The 15,493-nt window shown below is 42.7% G+C and overlaps 1 protein-coding gene across 2 annotated transcripts in view; it reads left to right on the top strand.

Annotated features, from left to right (window-relative positions):
• Nucleotides 1-632: 632 nt before the first annotated feature.
• Nucleotides 633-15,493, top strand: part of SYT10 (synaptotagmin 10) — a 48,161-nt gene continuing 33,300 nt past the window's right edge. The window contains exons 1-2 of one of the 2 annotated variants that reach the window (XM_064654689.1): nucleotides 633-1,209; nucleotides 14,963-15,320. In XM_064654689.1, coding sequence (XP_064510759.1) covers nucleotides 1,059-1,209; nucleotides 14,963-15,320 — 509 coding nt within the window. In that variant the 5' untranslated portion in view covers nucleotides 633-1,058. The other variant, XM_064654688.1, reaches the window with a different exon arrangement.

Genomic DNA, 15,493 nt, shown 5'->3' with positions numbered 1-15,493 from the left:
TGCTAGCAGACGTCCTTCAACTATGCCTAATTAGAATTAAGTATTGTAAGGCATATGTATGCCATCGAACTAGAAGAAATTTCCTTCACATATATAAAAATGTATCAGAATTTCAGCAAGTATATGAACAAATTGACAGCTAAAGTCTTGTTCAGCTCCACAGACAATAACTGAAACAGCCACTAGCGGTTTATGCTGTGCTGATTTTCAAAAGTGTGTTCAGACACACGTTGGAACTTTTTATCTATAAAATAACCCAACTTTACAGAACTTGTTGAGGAAATAGACCAGACAACCGCAAGGTTCCTCTAACTCTTTATAAGATAAAGAAAAGCCGAAGTCAACTGTTCGGTAATTCTGCTGCTGGGGAAGAGGAGTGGAGATGGCGATTTGGTTATCTGACGTGGTTCGACAGACCGTGCCAAAGATCCCACTGCCCAGGTCACCTCAGAAACAGCGTTAGGGGAACAACGATCGGAGCGGTAGGGAATCAACTCTGCCTCGTCCTCCCGGCGCGATGAGCGGCCGAGGAGCTCCTCCTGGAGCGCCCCGCTGCCACCGCTGCCCCGCGGGGCCGGGGGGTCCTGTCGCGGGGAAGGGGACGGGGCTCCACCCGCCGGCCCCACCGCAGCCCCCGCACCGCCCCGCACCATCCGTCCCGGCACAGCCCCTGACCGAGGCCACCGCCCACTGCATCGCGCCGCGCCCCGACCGAAGCCGTGGGGCGGGGGAAGGAAAAGTTTCCCGGGGGATGCGAGGACCCCCCGCCCCCTGCGCCGGGCTGCCATTGGCCGAGCCGCCTGCCAGAGCCCGCAGCCACAAAAGGCGTTGCTAAGTGGATGTTTATTTTTTTCACCCCTCTTTTTATTTTTTTCCCTCCCCCCCCTTTTTTTTTGTGTCCCCCCCCCCCCCTTCACTACTTCTTCGGTTCACTCGCGCCGCTCCCGCCGCCGCCGCCGCTCCGCCCCGCTCCGCTCCCCGCGGGAGGCAGCGCGGGTCGGGCGCGGAGCCGTCCCGCTCCGGCCATGGCCTAAGCGGGAGGGCGGCCGGGGCAGAAGATGAGTTTCCAGGCGGAGGACGGCGTGGGCAGCCTCTGCCACAAGGCGCTGCAAATCATCTCGGAGCTGTGCCTGGGCGGGCAGGTGGAGCGGGAGAAGTGCGCTGGCATCTTCCCCCTGGAGACGGCCCGACAGGGCATCGGTGGCACAGGTACCCATACACCGGACCCGCCGCCGGGCTCGTCCTGCCGCCGCCGCGGCGCGGACAGGGACGGCGTGGGCGGCCGGAGAGCGCAACTTTTTCCTTTGCTTTCCTTGCGTGCGGAGGGGGCGGAAGGGGGGCAGGCACACAGCCAGCTTTTAAATCCTCTCCCTCTCGCAGTCCGCGGAGGCTCCCGAGAAGCAGCGAGGGAAGCGCCAGGACTGCCGGGGTGGGGGACAGCGCTCCGGGGGGAAACGCGGGGCAGCGGGCGAGGATGCGGGCGTGGGCACAGGGAGCACCGAGAGATGCCGAGGGGAGAGAAATAGCCGCCGGCGTGCGAGCCTCGCCGCCGGTTGGAGCCCCGCCGCCGGAGACGGTCCCATACCCCCGCAGCTCCCTCGTTTGCCCTCTCGCAGCTCCGCTCCGGCAAGGTTTTCCCCGCGGCGGGAGTTTCTCCTTAGACAAAGCTCGGACCCGGGCTGCTGCGTGTGTTTGCGGGGCCGTGCGCGCGGGGAACGGGGCAGAGGGGCTGCCTCTGATGTTCTTGCCACGGGCGGGCAGTGGTTCCGTGCGACGGGCGTGCCACGCGTGGGCTGAGCCCGCTCGCCCTCTCTCTTCTCCCTGGCCGTCCTTCTGCGTTTGGCGGGTCGCGCTGGCGGCCGCGGCAACAGGTTGCGCGGCGGGGCGGCGGAGGGAGGACGGGCAGCAGACACGGCTCGGGGCTCAGCCTGGGTTTGGGGCTCAGCCTGGGTTTGGGGCTCAGCCCGGCCTCGGGGCGCAGCTCGCCAGTCTGCGGCTCGCAGTATCCCCATTCCGAGCGGGTTTGAGGTGTTTTACACCCTCTCCGCTAATCGCCGAGGGCGGCAGGAGAGCTGTCTGGCGGTCAGTGGGAACCTGTGAAGTCAGGGCAGCACTCTGGTCCAGGACTCATCCAGAAAAATTTGGGGAGGGCGGAAGGAGGGAATTCGGATTAATTCAAGTATTCCGAAGCCAGGAAAATTGTCGGTATCGAAACCAAGATTTTGAACCCTAAAAGTGGTGTCTTTGGTCTCTGATTTCTGGATTTCCTGCATCTTTCGGAACTGGCACTGTGCTTTTATATTATCCTGTGCAGTACTCCCTGGACACCTTGCTTTCCTTGGCACTTTTTTTTAGGAGGGGGCTTGAAAATTAGTCGAAGTTCTTTGCTTGATTTCTGCCGGGAGGGGTTGATAATCTCTTCTGTCTGCCCATAAATGCAAATGTACAGCTTGCATTATGGCCAGCAAATGCCAAGTGTACAGTGCAAATTAAATAAATTAACATCAGGTCATGTAAAGCAGCAGGCTCTCAGCGTGTGCCCCAGCTACGCTCTCGCTGCCGCCGCAGCTGATATTTTTATTTTTTTCTTTTCTACTCTTCTAATACCCACAGCTTTACCGCAAAACCCCGGGTTGTTTGTAATATCTCAGATCAAAAAACCTGTTTCTGATCCTGCCTGACCAAGCCCGGCCCGACCCAGCGGGTCTCGGTTCGCCTCGGGCGCCCCTTCCCCCGCCGACCCCGCCGCCGGGGCAGGGCAGGCAGGCGCCGGGGGCGCGGGGGTCGCAGCCTGCTTCCTCCAGCACGGATCATTAGTTTATTGTGCTTTATAAATGCTAAGTACTGAACATGTTCTGATCGATCATGCACTGTGTTAGTCGTCATCGTCCAAATAGTAAAAGGTTGAATGAAGATGACAGTACCCCATGGAGCCTTGAAACTTGGGCTCTAAAAAGAGTTGATCTGATTTTTAGAGAGTACTGCATAGAGAGTCGGTGTCATATATTAGATGACATATACAAACAAAGTTGTTTTATGAACAGGTGGGATATGAAGAATACAAAACATCCCATGAGGTAGACCAAGATCTGCTATTTAGAAAATATAAGTCTTCAACACTTGGTTTGATATTGCATTGTGTACAGTAACAGGAGCTTCTTTTTAAACATTTCTTGAAAGTCAACGATCTTGTTGGTCTTTCATTTGTAAACCCTAACTACCTTGCAATTGTTGAATTAAGAAAAGAAATTATAATTAGCAGACCAGGGGCTTGAACAACTGGGTCTCATATCTCAGGTGAATTACTGAATCTCACTTTTTTCTCCTTAAAAGGAAACCACCATTAGATGATGGGTGTCAGGTTTATTGACATGCAGATTATATTGAGCATTGTCTCATTAATAGCACTGCTAATGAATGTATATTAATACTTTCTGTCTCCAGAGGAGGAACAGACACACTGTCATTGTTGATAATTGACAATATTTTAATATGCAAACACTTGGATAGACAAGATATAAATATCACTTGCATCAATTTTATGAACAGAAAAATTCTAAATACAGTTTAGGCTGAGAGAAATGTTGTCATTGAAAGGTGAGGCATGCTGTATCTCTTCTGCTCTTCAGATGCACATAGAGTTCCTTATCGTCTCTATGGATAAAGCTAACGTTGTCCAGAGTGTTGAGCATCCATAGTTCCTGTCCATTAAAGGTAGAAATGTCAAGTGTTCTTCATAATTGTTCTGAGAACATAAGTCATAAATATTTGTGTTTGTCTAAATCTGTGCCTCATACACAGGGTGGAAGCATTTGGTGTGAGAATCCATATCATGTTGCCATATCCTTCTTGCCTGAGTAAATTCTCCACAGGTCTGTTGTCGTGCAGCTGTAACTGTATGGTAGAGAGCCTCGAGGAATGGCTAATTTAGCCCTATCAGTTTTGCTGTATGTCCCAAATGATGCTGTGGAAAGCACTTTCCCAGTGTATGCCCACATTGGGTGACATGCATCACAGAATCTGTTCAGTTGTCTGCTCTCTGGGGCTCCAGCAATAGCAGTGTGTTGGGAATTAGCTCCTGCAACAAGGACTGAAGTGTGTGGAGAAAAAAGCACTGTAGCAAGAAGATAATTGAGTTGTGAGGAGGACTTGTGCAGGGCTAAGAGTTAGACTCGATGATTCTGGTGGGTCCCTTCCAACTCAGCATATTCTGTGATTCTGTGACTTTTGGAATATGTGAGGAAGATAAAAGACTCTGAGATGGTTATTACAGAATAATGGCTTATTGTTATATGTTGTTATGTTATAGAATCACAGCTAAACTTTCAACCTTCAATGGAAATCCAAAAAGCAAATAGCCACAGAGACGGTGTAAGGAGGAGAGAAAATACAAAATAACCAATGGCTATATTGGGATAGCATGTTCTCTCTTTAAATGATGGATTCATTCTGTTTCCCTCATCTCAAAAAGATACCTGAAAGCGTCACAAAGGTAAAAGTCACTACTAAGGTTTCATTGAAAGAAAGAACTCTAAACTTCACTAAGCCTGACAGAATTCTAGAAGTGTTTGGACAATGCTCTCAGGAACATGGTGTGATTATTGGGAATGTTCTGGAATTATTGGGACAGAAGTTGGACTTGATGATCCTTGTGGGTCCCTTCCAACTCAGAATATTCTGTGATTCTGTAAATGAGGATGAGACTCATATTTGAAAGGAAAGAATAGTGCAAAGAACCTTTCAGAAAATAAAAGAGTAGATAGTGAAAAGGAAAGCAGACTATTTCTATTTAATACAAGAATAAAAACATGTTCTGGAAGTTGAAAATATTTGAAAATGCAGCAAGAACTACATTGATATAGCTGTGTTAGTGAGTGTGGTGATTGCTTTCTGTTCAGCTAGACCATGAAAAGCAGCCTAGATTTCTCAAAGGAATCAGCTACTTGAGGCAGAAGATGCACCACCCAGTCACAGGATCAAAGCAAAATATGAGACAGTATTGACCTCATGACCCAAGAAGTTTCACAGGGGAGCAGAGATGCTGGGCACTGATTTTTTTGATAGTGTAGGTGTCTAGATAGGAGAAAAAAGCATGACAAAGATAGCAGAATCAAACACAAAGAAGAGGAAGCCAGTGACACAGAATAAAAAATGATGAGTACGTCTCTAGGAAGGCAGAGTACAACGAAACGAAGCAACAAAGCAGAAAGGAGAGATATTCATGTTTGCTGTGAACCAGAGCAATAAGAGTTTGTACTTTCTTTGTGAGTAAACAGGATTACATGAAGAAAAGACTGATTATTCAATACGTTTTTTGCTCTCAGTGACAGCACCACCACATTAGGACACTCAAATTACTGCTCACTGCTTGGGTCAGGAAGGGATAATCGTATTTAGTGTGATGGATAATTAATCTACAAAACTCATAGCAAAGAATCTTAGTGAGATAAATAATTTTGTAAGTTTCTAGGAACTTTAGACAATTAGTGAAGATAGACATCTGTTGTTACATTGTCTGCCCTGGTAATTACAATAACTATTCATTCTCATCTCAGGGGAATGCTCAAGTGAAAAGATTAGGAAGCTGTTTATGTTTATGGTATCTTTATATGATTAGATTACTATGTGAGCTTTCTTCTCAACTTAATACAATTTTTGGCAAAATGCTCGATTACATGTGCAGCTGTTTTGTTTTTATTTTACACCTCCAGAACATTTGGGTAAAATGGTTAAGATGTCAGTAGTAAGAGTTTAGGTGGAAAATAAATGGGAGGTGGATGTGCAGGGTTCCACCCAACATAATTTATATCTGAGCCTAGTAAATTATTTATTTCTATAAGTCTCCAAAATTCATATATGCAATGTGGTTATGCCTGTATTTTAGCTCAGGATATCTGACTAATAAAGGACTCTAATTCATTTTTTCCGGTTAGGCATACCTCCTCATTTTCAATGGAACCCAGCATATTGAAAGTTCCAGTTGTGAACATTTCTGAAGATTAAGCAAATTACATACAGCATAATGAGAGGAGTTCGGGTATTCTGCTCTAGGGACCGATGTTTAAAATTCATTTTATGTCCTCTGCAAATGGTGGTTACTTTCTGCTGTCTTTGCTTTTTTTTAGGCTTGCTGGTCATGCAAAACTTTACTATCTCATTATCAGTTCTCATGGGTGACCAGTGTTTATTACAAAGCTGGGAATCCAGCTGCTTTCCTGCCAGGAATGGCATACTTTAGCCCACTGGAGTGGGTAGAGAGTACCTAGAGAGTGATATTCACTCTTGCTCTTTTGCTTGTCAGACAATTGTTTTTTTTAAAGTGGACAATACAAAGAGCATTGGCTTCTACAGGATCATTTGTTATTCATCTTAATATTCTACTCACAGTTATTTTATTAACATAAAAGTTTAACCTACCAAATTTTTAACCCTACCCCTGATTCACAATTTACTATAGAAGTATAGAGGGAGTAGAGAAAACACTGGAGCCTCCTGCACATGGCCATTCTGTAACAGAGTCTCATTCTTCCATGAAGATCAATGTCTTGTGTCCTCCTGCTGTAGCTGGCATGAGTTTCCTGTTGGCTGTCAGATGCTTCCCTGACAACCCTCAACCTCCTAGATGGGATCTGATGGTTTACATTTAGTTCTGGTTCCTTTAAACATGCATGTGCTCATCCACACAATGCACAGGCATACACAAAGAGCTGTAGGTATGTCTACACCACCTGGATATATTTAGGGGAGGAGGAAGAACAGATTTGCCCTGTAGAGTGCTTCTAAGTTCTCAGCTGGGCCAAGGTTAGCATGAAGGGGACAAGAAATAGATTGAGCAAATGTGAAGACTACTGCTATCAATGTAGGACAGGAAAGGAATACAGAACAACGTCATACAGGAAAGGAACATTTTTCTTCATGAGAAAGTAGAAGTTGTGTGACACAATTGAGCATTCTGTTACAGAGAAGGAAACTGAGCATCTCTGCTACAGGGAAATGTGGTAAAATTAAGTAATAAACATTTTAAGTTAGCAGACCAACCAAATTATTTACCACAGAGTTCAGCGTCTGGTTAGAACAATGTTACTACCAGAGAAATATATAACTTGGTGGGAAAAAAATGCAGGGTTACTGAAATATATAACTTACAAAATCAGTGTTAACAAGCTGTGAAAACCATAAATGCATCTAATTCAGCAGTGTAAAGGCAAAACAGTGGGGTAAATACACCACTGAGGCCAGATTTATTTATGGCAAATGTGAAGGCAGTCACAACAATGCAAAAGTGCTTAATATGCAGACTGCAACAATACACAGTAAAAACAAGAGCTTTACAACAGAATCTTCCTCTATACTCATTTTGTAAAGAAATACAGATGAAAAATGCAGAAACATTTATAGGATCTGGAAGACAAATCTGTAATAATGAAGAGACGTAGTGTTTTCTCATGTCCTGTCCTGTCTGAGAAGTTTGTTATATAATGCTGGGTGAGAATAAACATAACCATAACAATTCAAAAATGACACTTGAGCTGCATGAACCTCCTTACAGCTGGGATATGCTTATGATGAATGGCAGTCCAGTGAGCTTATGATGTGTTTTCATTTCCCTTTCTCATCTGAAAGAGGATAATGAGGGTTCCTTGCAGACGCAGAGACATCCTCACAAGTGCGAGAGCATCATGGGACCAAGCCCAAAGCTGGGTTTTTTTGTGTTTAATGGAAAGCTACATGGGCAGATCTGGGTCAAGCAGAGAGTTCCTTCCTATTGAGATTAAGTGAGAGTCAACAAGTAGAAAAGCAGGTAGGCCAGAAAAACCTTGGGAGTGAAGACCAATAGTTTAGATGTAGTGTGTTACAGATGAGAGGGCAATGTGCAATGTCTTTTTCTTCCTACACTGCAGGCAAAAACCCCCCGACCCAGTCAGGCAAAAGTGAGAGCCATCCTCTCTAAAATAACTTAGATAAATTGATGTTGACAAGATATTAATAATTCTATGTGCTGTAATCATGTAGTAAATCACAGTGATACCTGACTTCATTTAGTTCCCTTACTGTCAGGAAATATGCCACCATAGAACTCTGTTAGCATTAAGAAGTGACACACCAGCAGGTAGATGGTGATGGCTGTGTTGAATGAATTAACAGCCTAGGAGGGAACACATTCACAATAGGGCCAGAGTAAAAAGGTTTGAGGAAGATCTTCAAAGCATGCTTCTCCATGAGAACAGGAGAGGAGGTCATACCTACACTTTTAAGTGAAAGGCTATTTTTTGCCTCTTGAAATATAAGTTGGGTGTTTTGACAGGTTCAGGTTATGCGAAAAAATACGAGACTCTGCACCCTGCCACTTTCTGAGTCATGCTAAAGCTTCATATCCCCATCTGAAGGGATTTGGATGACACAGAGGTAATTGTGGAAGATCTGCTAATGCAGAGTAAGAATTACCACTAGCAAACTTTTGCATGCTTAAAATTTCCCCAAGGAAAACTGAACAACAGAAATGATGGGTTGGACCAACTAGTTCATATATGTGGAAATAAGGGAGATTTATTGTCCCCAGACCTTTTATAATTTATAAGACTCTTGCTTCCCTTCAAATCCTAGAAAATCAGAGACATTAATTTATCTGATTGAGCTGACTTGTGGCATTACAGACACAAGAGTCCCCTTATTTTGGAAAGGGCGAAGTTCCTTATGGATAATGAACAAGAGAACAAGTTTAAAGAAAAATATATTTGAAAAAAGGTTACAGACATTGTACTTTAAATATGTAAAAGAACCAGGATCGGATATAGACAAAAAAGTGGATCAAAAGAGAACATAACCCCCCCACTTTTTTTCCATGTGTTCCTTTTCCACCTATTCATTTGCTGGCAAGAATATGTTCTTTTTAGTATGGTTTGCATCAGACATGTGCCTGACTCTCATACACATGGGCAGGTACATCACAGCACTATGTGGTCTCTCTCTCTCTTCAGAATCATAGGTTTGTGGAGTATGTTTTTCCAAAGTTAAGCCTCAAGAGGCATATGTTGTCTGGGCACTGTCTAAAACATAAGTGACCTTAATTGGTTTGGAAATGGAAGTCTGCCAGTGTGCATGTTTGCAAATGGATTCATGGGCAGAACTTTTCTGAGTCAAGTTCCAGACAAGAAATTTTTAGAAGCCATGGTACAGAAACCATTGCTCAAAACACTACCTAGCATCCAGGGGAAAAAACAACCAACCAACCAACCAAACAAAACAGGGGATGTTTCTGAAGTACTTGTGTAAAAGCCAAAAGACTGGCTATCAAGGAGCCTTTTATGGTAGAAATGTATCTAGGATATTTCTTAAAATGCAGAAATTTTGAAGCTTCTCAAATAGACATGCCTGTCTCAAATGAGAAATATAAAATTGTCCAAAATTCCATATCTTGAAAGAGTAGTTTGATATATAAAACCATGGGGAAACAAGGTACTTTCTGTTATGAAATTTTATCAAGACTATGAAGATGACATTAGGGACAGAGGTTAATAAAGCAAGTTTACCAGGACCAAAATGATAACTCCACTGAAATCATTGGAAGATCTTCCACTGATCAGAAGGGGGTGTTGTGAGAAAAAAAGATTTTCTTCACATTGCTGAGTATACCCAGCGTGAGAACAAGAATGGGAAAAGCATAATGCTTTTTATTTGGAGATGAATGCTCAGAAAAATAACCTGTTCTGTGCAAATCTTTACCATTGAAGAAAAGCTGCAATATCAGCTCAGAAAAAGAGTTGTCAAACAACTACTTCTAGTTTGAGACAGTTTTTCTTTTCTTTCTTCCCGGTGACCAATGAGAACATTGTTCACAATGTTGACAATTCATGTTGTCACCAGCAGAATCAGTATGTCTCCTTCTGCCCATAAAAACTTGGACAGTCTTGGAATTTGTCACCAGTTCTACTCCTCTAAATAATAGTTTGTATGTGAAGCACAACCTTTGTCTGATAACATATCCATTCTTCAGTACCCATTTTAGTTCCTAACCAGGTATCTGTGGAAGGGATATGAAGAAGCTCCTAGTCTGCAGAACTCTATTAGTGTTTTATATTCCTTAACCAAACTTCCTATAAAAAGGTAATATAAGAAACATATCCAGTCTAACACACAAAGGCTTTGGGAAGCTCCATTTGATTGTTCTTCAAATGATTTCAGTCATCATGCAACAACAAATCTCTGGCAATTGCTCAATAGAGTGACTGACAGAAGTAAGGACATTAAGTAATATGCTCTTTATGTCAATTTATATGGCATACTGATTGCTTTTTAGCAATTGTGGATATAAATGTAATAAATATTTTCTCATAGTGAACTATTTTTGCTCAATTTTTTTGCAATTAAAATATTTTGTTTCTCTTTAAGTATCTGTTGCATTAAGAAATACAATATGTGAGGGGTTTTAATTTATTCATAAAATAGCAAAAATGGAGACTACAACTGTTTGTAGAACTAGCTCCTTATCTCTGCTCTTCAGACTTCAGATATTTCATGTGATTATTTTAGGGCTATAAAACATACATTTTCTGTAAAGATTTTAGAAGCAACTTCAAATTTTAAACAGTTTAGTAGAAATAGAGTAAAACAGCTTAGAGAAAGCTGAAGTACAGCAGTAGGTGTTGAAAGGAGACACCAAGTTATTTGAAGGCTTGAAAAATGTCTTGCAGTGAAAAACTTAAATTAGAATTGGCTAGAAATGCTTTGATGGAATGTTTTCCAGCTGATAGTATCTATTCATCAAATTGAAACTCTGCTGGAAAGGATCAATTTTCTTATATCTGGTTTTGAAATGTTTCCAGCAGTTTTAAAGTTCTTAAAACATCATTTTTCAATATTTTCTAAATGAAAAAAAAACCTACAATTTTCATTTCTAAAAGCCTTCCTCACAAAATGTAATCTAATTATGCCAACCATTTCTAAACTGAGCTGGAAATATTGCAAATTACCCAAAATTGAATGGCTTCTTCAATTTTTGGAGTTTTGTTTGTTTGGTTGGTTGGTTGGTTTGGTTTGTGGTTTTTGTTTGTTTTTCATTTTGGGGGTGTTTTTTTATTTTTTATTTTTTGTATTCATTTCTGGTAGATCATCAACATTTTCAAGAGTTTCTCCTTTTTGTCACTTTGAGAATGGAAAAAAAAAATTGACCAGCCTGCCTGAAAATTCAGCTGGTTCAATTTATCAAAAAAGTTCCTTCAGTGGGGCATACTTCTGTATCAATAGATTAAATTCCCCTTTGACCATGTAATGGTTTTGTGTGGCCAGGTTTTGGTAGTGGGGGTCTACAGGGCAGCTTCTGTGAGAAGCTGCTGGAAGTTTGCCCCATGTCTGATAGAGCCAACACCAGCCAGCTCCAAGACAGACCCACTGCTGCTCCAGGCCCACCAGCAACAGTGGTGACACCTCTGGGATGATGTTTTTAAGGTTATCTGTGCATCAGCAGCTGGAAGAGTGAAAATGTGTGAGCAGAACAACTCTGCAGACACAGAGGTCAGTGAAGAAGGAGAGGAGGAGGTGCTCCAGACACCGGAGCAGAGATCCCCCTGCAGCCTGTGGTGAAGACCATGGCGAGGCAGCCCATGGAGCAGATATCCACCTGCAGCTCCTGCAGGACCCCATGGCAGAGCAGGTGAACTCATGAATGAGGCTGTGACCCTGTGGGAAGTCCATGCTGGAGCAGACTCCTGGCAGGGCCTATGAACCCACAGAGAGAGAGAGAGGAACCCATGCTGGAGCAGGTTTGCTGGTAGGACTTGTGAACCCGTTGTCAGTCTGCTCCCAAAGTTCTACACCCAGTGGAAGGGACCCGTGCTGGAGCAGTGTGTGAGAAAGACTCATGCTGGAGTTTGTGGAGGAATGTTTCATGTGGGAGGGACAGAAAGGAGGAGCAGGGGAAGAGTGTGATGAGTCCTGCCCTTGAAGGGGAAGGAACAGCAGAGACAATGTATGATGAACTGACTGCAGCCCCATTCCCTGTCCCCTGTCCTGCTGGCAGGAGGAGGCAGAGAAATCAGGAGTGAAGCTGAGCCCAGAAGAAAAGAGGAGTGGGGGAAAGGTGTTCTACGATTTGGTTTTATTTGTCATTATTTTACACTGATTTGATTGGTAATAAATTAATTTCCCCAAGCTGAGTCTTTTTTGCCCATAAGAGTAATTGCTGAGTGATCGCTTCCTGTCCTTATCTCAGCCCACAAGGTTTTTATTATATTTTTTTCCCCTGTCCATCTGAGGAGGGGAGTGATAGAGCAGCTTTGACAGGCGTCTGGCACCCATCAGTCAACCCATTACAGACTGTTCCCTGGCACTGAGGTCAATTCACATGCAAGAGCCTCTCTCCATGCTATTCTGCTGGAACAGAAGGACCATATCCAGATCACCTTCTAAGAATGATCATTGTCCTATTCTAACACCTGATCCATGGCTAAGAATTGGTTGGGAGGGTATAAATTAGCCCAGTTTAAAACCATTCCAGGGAGTGATAATAGGGAAGTGAGTTTTGATTCCTGGGTTTGTTTCCTGGCACAGTTTATTTTATTTGCATTTTGTATAGGCATGCCTCATGAAGCATAGCATATCTTTTAATCTCTCATGCAAAAACATGAAAGAAGCAATGGCTGTAAATTAGAACTACAAAAACAGAAATCAGAAATGCAAATTTGCAACAAATTGATTAACCTTTGAAAGAAGCTGTAAACTCAGTATCTCTTAATGTCTTCCCTTGTCAAGACAGTCTCCTGCAGAACATGCACGAGCCAAGTAAAAATTAGTGGGCTCAGGAAAAATATCAGGGTAAACATTGGGTTAAACCAAATAGCCTATTAATCCCTACTGGGGATAAATTATGTAGAAAAATCATATGTAAAAGTATCATTTGCTTCTTGTGTTACATTATTATTAGATATAATTATGTATCCGTTCATTTTACAGAAGCATCTTCCAAAATTTGCAATATGAATTTCTCACTCAGCTGACATGCTTATTCCAAGGGTTATGTTTTGACATTTACCTGCAGGTAGAAAAGGGGGGCACCTTTCTCGGTTCTGACAGGAAATGGTCAGGGAGACATACCTGTGTTCAGGGCAGGGCAGCAGCTTGTGCCAAACTCCTTAAATCCAGGAGCACGTCTGCACTTGCCCCATGACACTGGCCAGAATGAAAGGTAAAGTAAGTTTGAACAGAATTGTAGCTTTCAAATCTCCAGACTACGACATTTTCTGTATGCTTTTGCTTTTCTCATGCATTTTCGTGATGAATAGGCCTTAAGTTCAGTATTTGTTACTGAGATATACCTGGATATTACATATTAATAAAGAAAACATTCCCAAATTTCCTACTTCATCTTTCTAGCCTTCATCTTCGTCTTTCTATCTTCATCTTTCTATATTTCATCTCTCTGTCTTTGCTCTCAAAGGGACTGGTTAGGTGTATACTGTCCCGTGGACCCAATACATACTGTTTTTCTTCCTGTGAAATCTAGAAAAAATGTACTCAAACCCTCTTTGCACTTTTCCACTCATTCAGTTTAGTAGCCTATAGCCCGGAGTTATGGATACAGAGTATTAGCTGTTAAAATGTCAAAACTTGTTGTAACCAGAAGCAGCAGCCATTACTTGAGGGATATTTAAGCACGGTTTAGTGAATACTTTTAAGCTTACAAATGTCTCTTTTGAAAAGGAAAGGGATTTTTTAGTTATAGTATTGCATGGAACTGGAAAAATCAAACTGAAACATGTCACATAGAATAAAACTCCTAATTAGGGCTCAACTGGCAGTGCTGGTGATCCACCATCCCCTAAAATACAAGTGTGTTCACAGAATTTTGTTGGTATGAAACCTGTTCCATTTTTGGCCAGGCTATTGGACATCATAAGCAATTGTGTCAAGCAAAAGTCAAATACAGGGCAGAAGGGGTAGCTAAATGTACAGTATGATCTCTGTACAACTCAGGGCATCTGGATAGCATTCTGTGAAGCCAGCTGCGTTTTCATAGCAGAATTTTAGATATTGATGTATATGCGCTGTCTTGGTTTAATGCAGCCTTGGTCTAGAGCTGAAGATTTAACCCTAGAAATTTCCTATTTATGACAGACTTTATCCTGTCCCTATTTACACCACTTAAATATTAGGTTTTCAAATGTTACTGAAGCAGTTGGCATAGAGAATCAAAAGTTTGGCGAGTCCTGAAGAAATCTGTGTTATCAGCCTGGCAGTTTAGATCTGGTCTATCTTCATGTGCACCGATATAAAATGTTGAAGGTGATTTAACTTTTTCATCAAGATGTGTTCTTGATGTTCTAAATATGTGTTCTAAAGAATTAAACATCCATAACTTCTCACTGAAATCAAAGTTGCTGATGTCTTCCGGAGCTGCCTGTCCTCCACCCAAAGTCAGTGTGCAAGGGCATGTGTACATTACTTAAAAGAAGGCTATCCATATAGGTGCTTATTATTAAATTTGGAAATCTAACTCTGGGAACAGAATCTCATGTATTTGCTTTAAATCTTAGTGAGGACATTTGTTGTTTGAGTATAATAACTTTGCTTTAGCCCTGGGCAATATTACTTTTACCTACAGATTTCTAAATCCTTTGACAACAGTTAAGAGTTTTGGGGACTGCTTCAGTAGATTCTTACTTCCTTAGAAGTACGTCTGAGTGCGAGGCTGGATACAGGCCCTTGGTCTGAACAACAATTAATGGAGTGTTTGTGAAGCAGATATTAGAAAATAATAACATTTTAGAGTACAGGTTTAGCAAAAAAAACCAAAAAGCAAACAAAAAAAAACCACACACAAAAATAACACAACCTTAAATAGGACCTTAAAACTCTATGCAAAAATAATGACAAAAATGCTTCTATGCCCTTGCCTTTGTAATTTTTAATTATATTTTTCTCTTCATGTTTGTCTGTCATGATGATTTTTGTTTCTAATTGTTTGCAGACGTCTCAGTCAGTCTCTTAGCAGTAGTTGTCAGCTTCTGCGGGCTCGCCCTGCTGGTAGTCTCGCTTTTTGTCTTTTGGAAGCTGTGTTGGCCCTGCTGGAAGAGCAAACCTCTCACTCCCAATGCCAGTAATGTCCCTCAGAGCAACTCCAGTGCTCCTACAGAGGTTATGGAGACCAGTGAGAAAAAGGAAGTTAAAGAAAATGGGAAACCTACAACAAAGGTACTTGAAGCTGCACTGAAAATTAGCCACACTTCACCAGATATACCAGCAGAGGTCCAGAACGCACTGAAAGAGCATCTGATCAGACATGCTCGCATGCAGAGGCAGATCACTGAGCCCACGTCGTCATCAAGGTAAGTCAGAGGCACTCGAGTTTGTGGCACCTTTCCTAGGAACAGTAGGCCAGGAATGCTCTGCTGGAAATTTCCAGGATCCTTGAAATCCTGATTCACAGGTTTCTTCACAGTTATGGGTGAAACAGTAGTCATGTGAAGGCAAAGCCTCACTGTTTTTTGAACAGAACATT

Source organism: Pseudopipra pipra, chromosome 5 (genome assembly GCF_036250125.1).
Source record: "Pseudopipra pipra isolate bDixPip1 chromosome 5, bDixPip1.hap1, whole genome shotgun sequence".
In the NCBI taxonomy this organism is placed as follows: domain Eukaryota; kingdom Metazoa; phylum Chordata; class Aves; order Passeriformes; family Pipridae; genus Pseudopipra; species Pseudopipra pipra.
The sequence above is the reverse complement of the archived record's forward strand: the minus strand, read 5'-3'. Positions and strand labels throughout refer to the sequence as shown.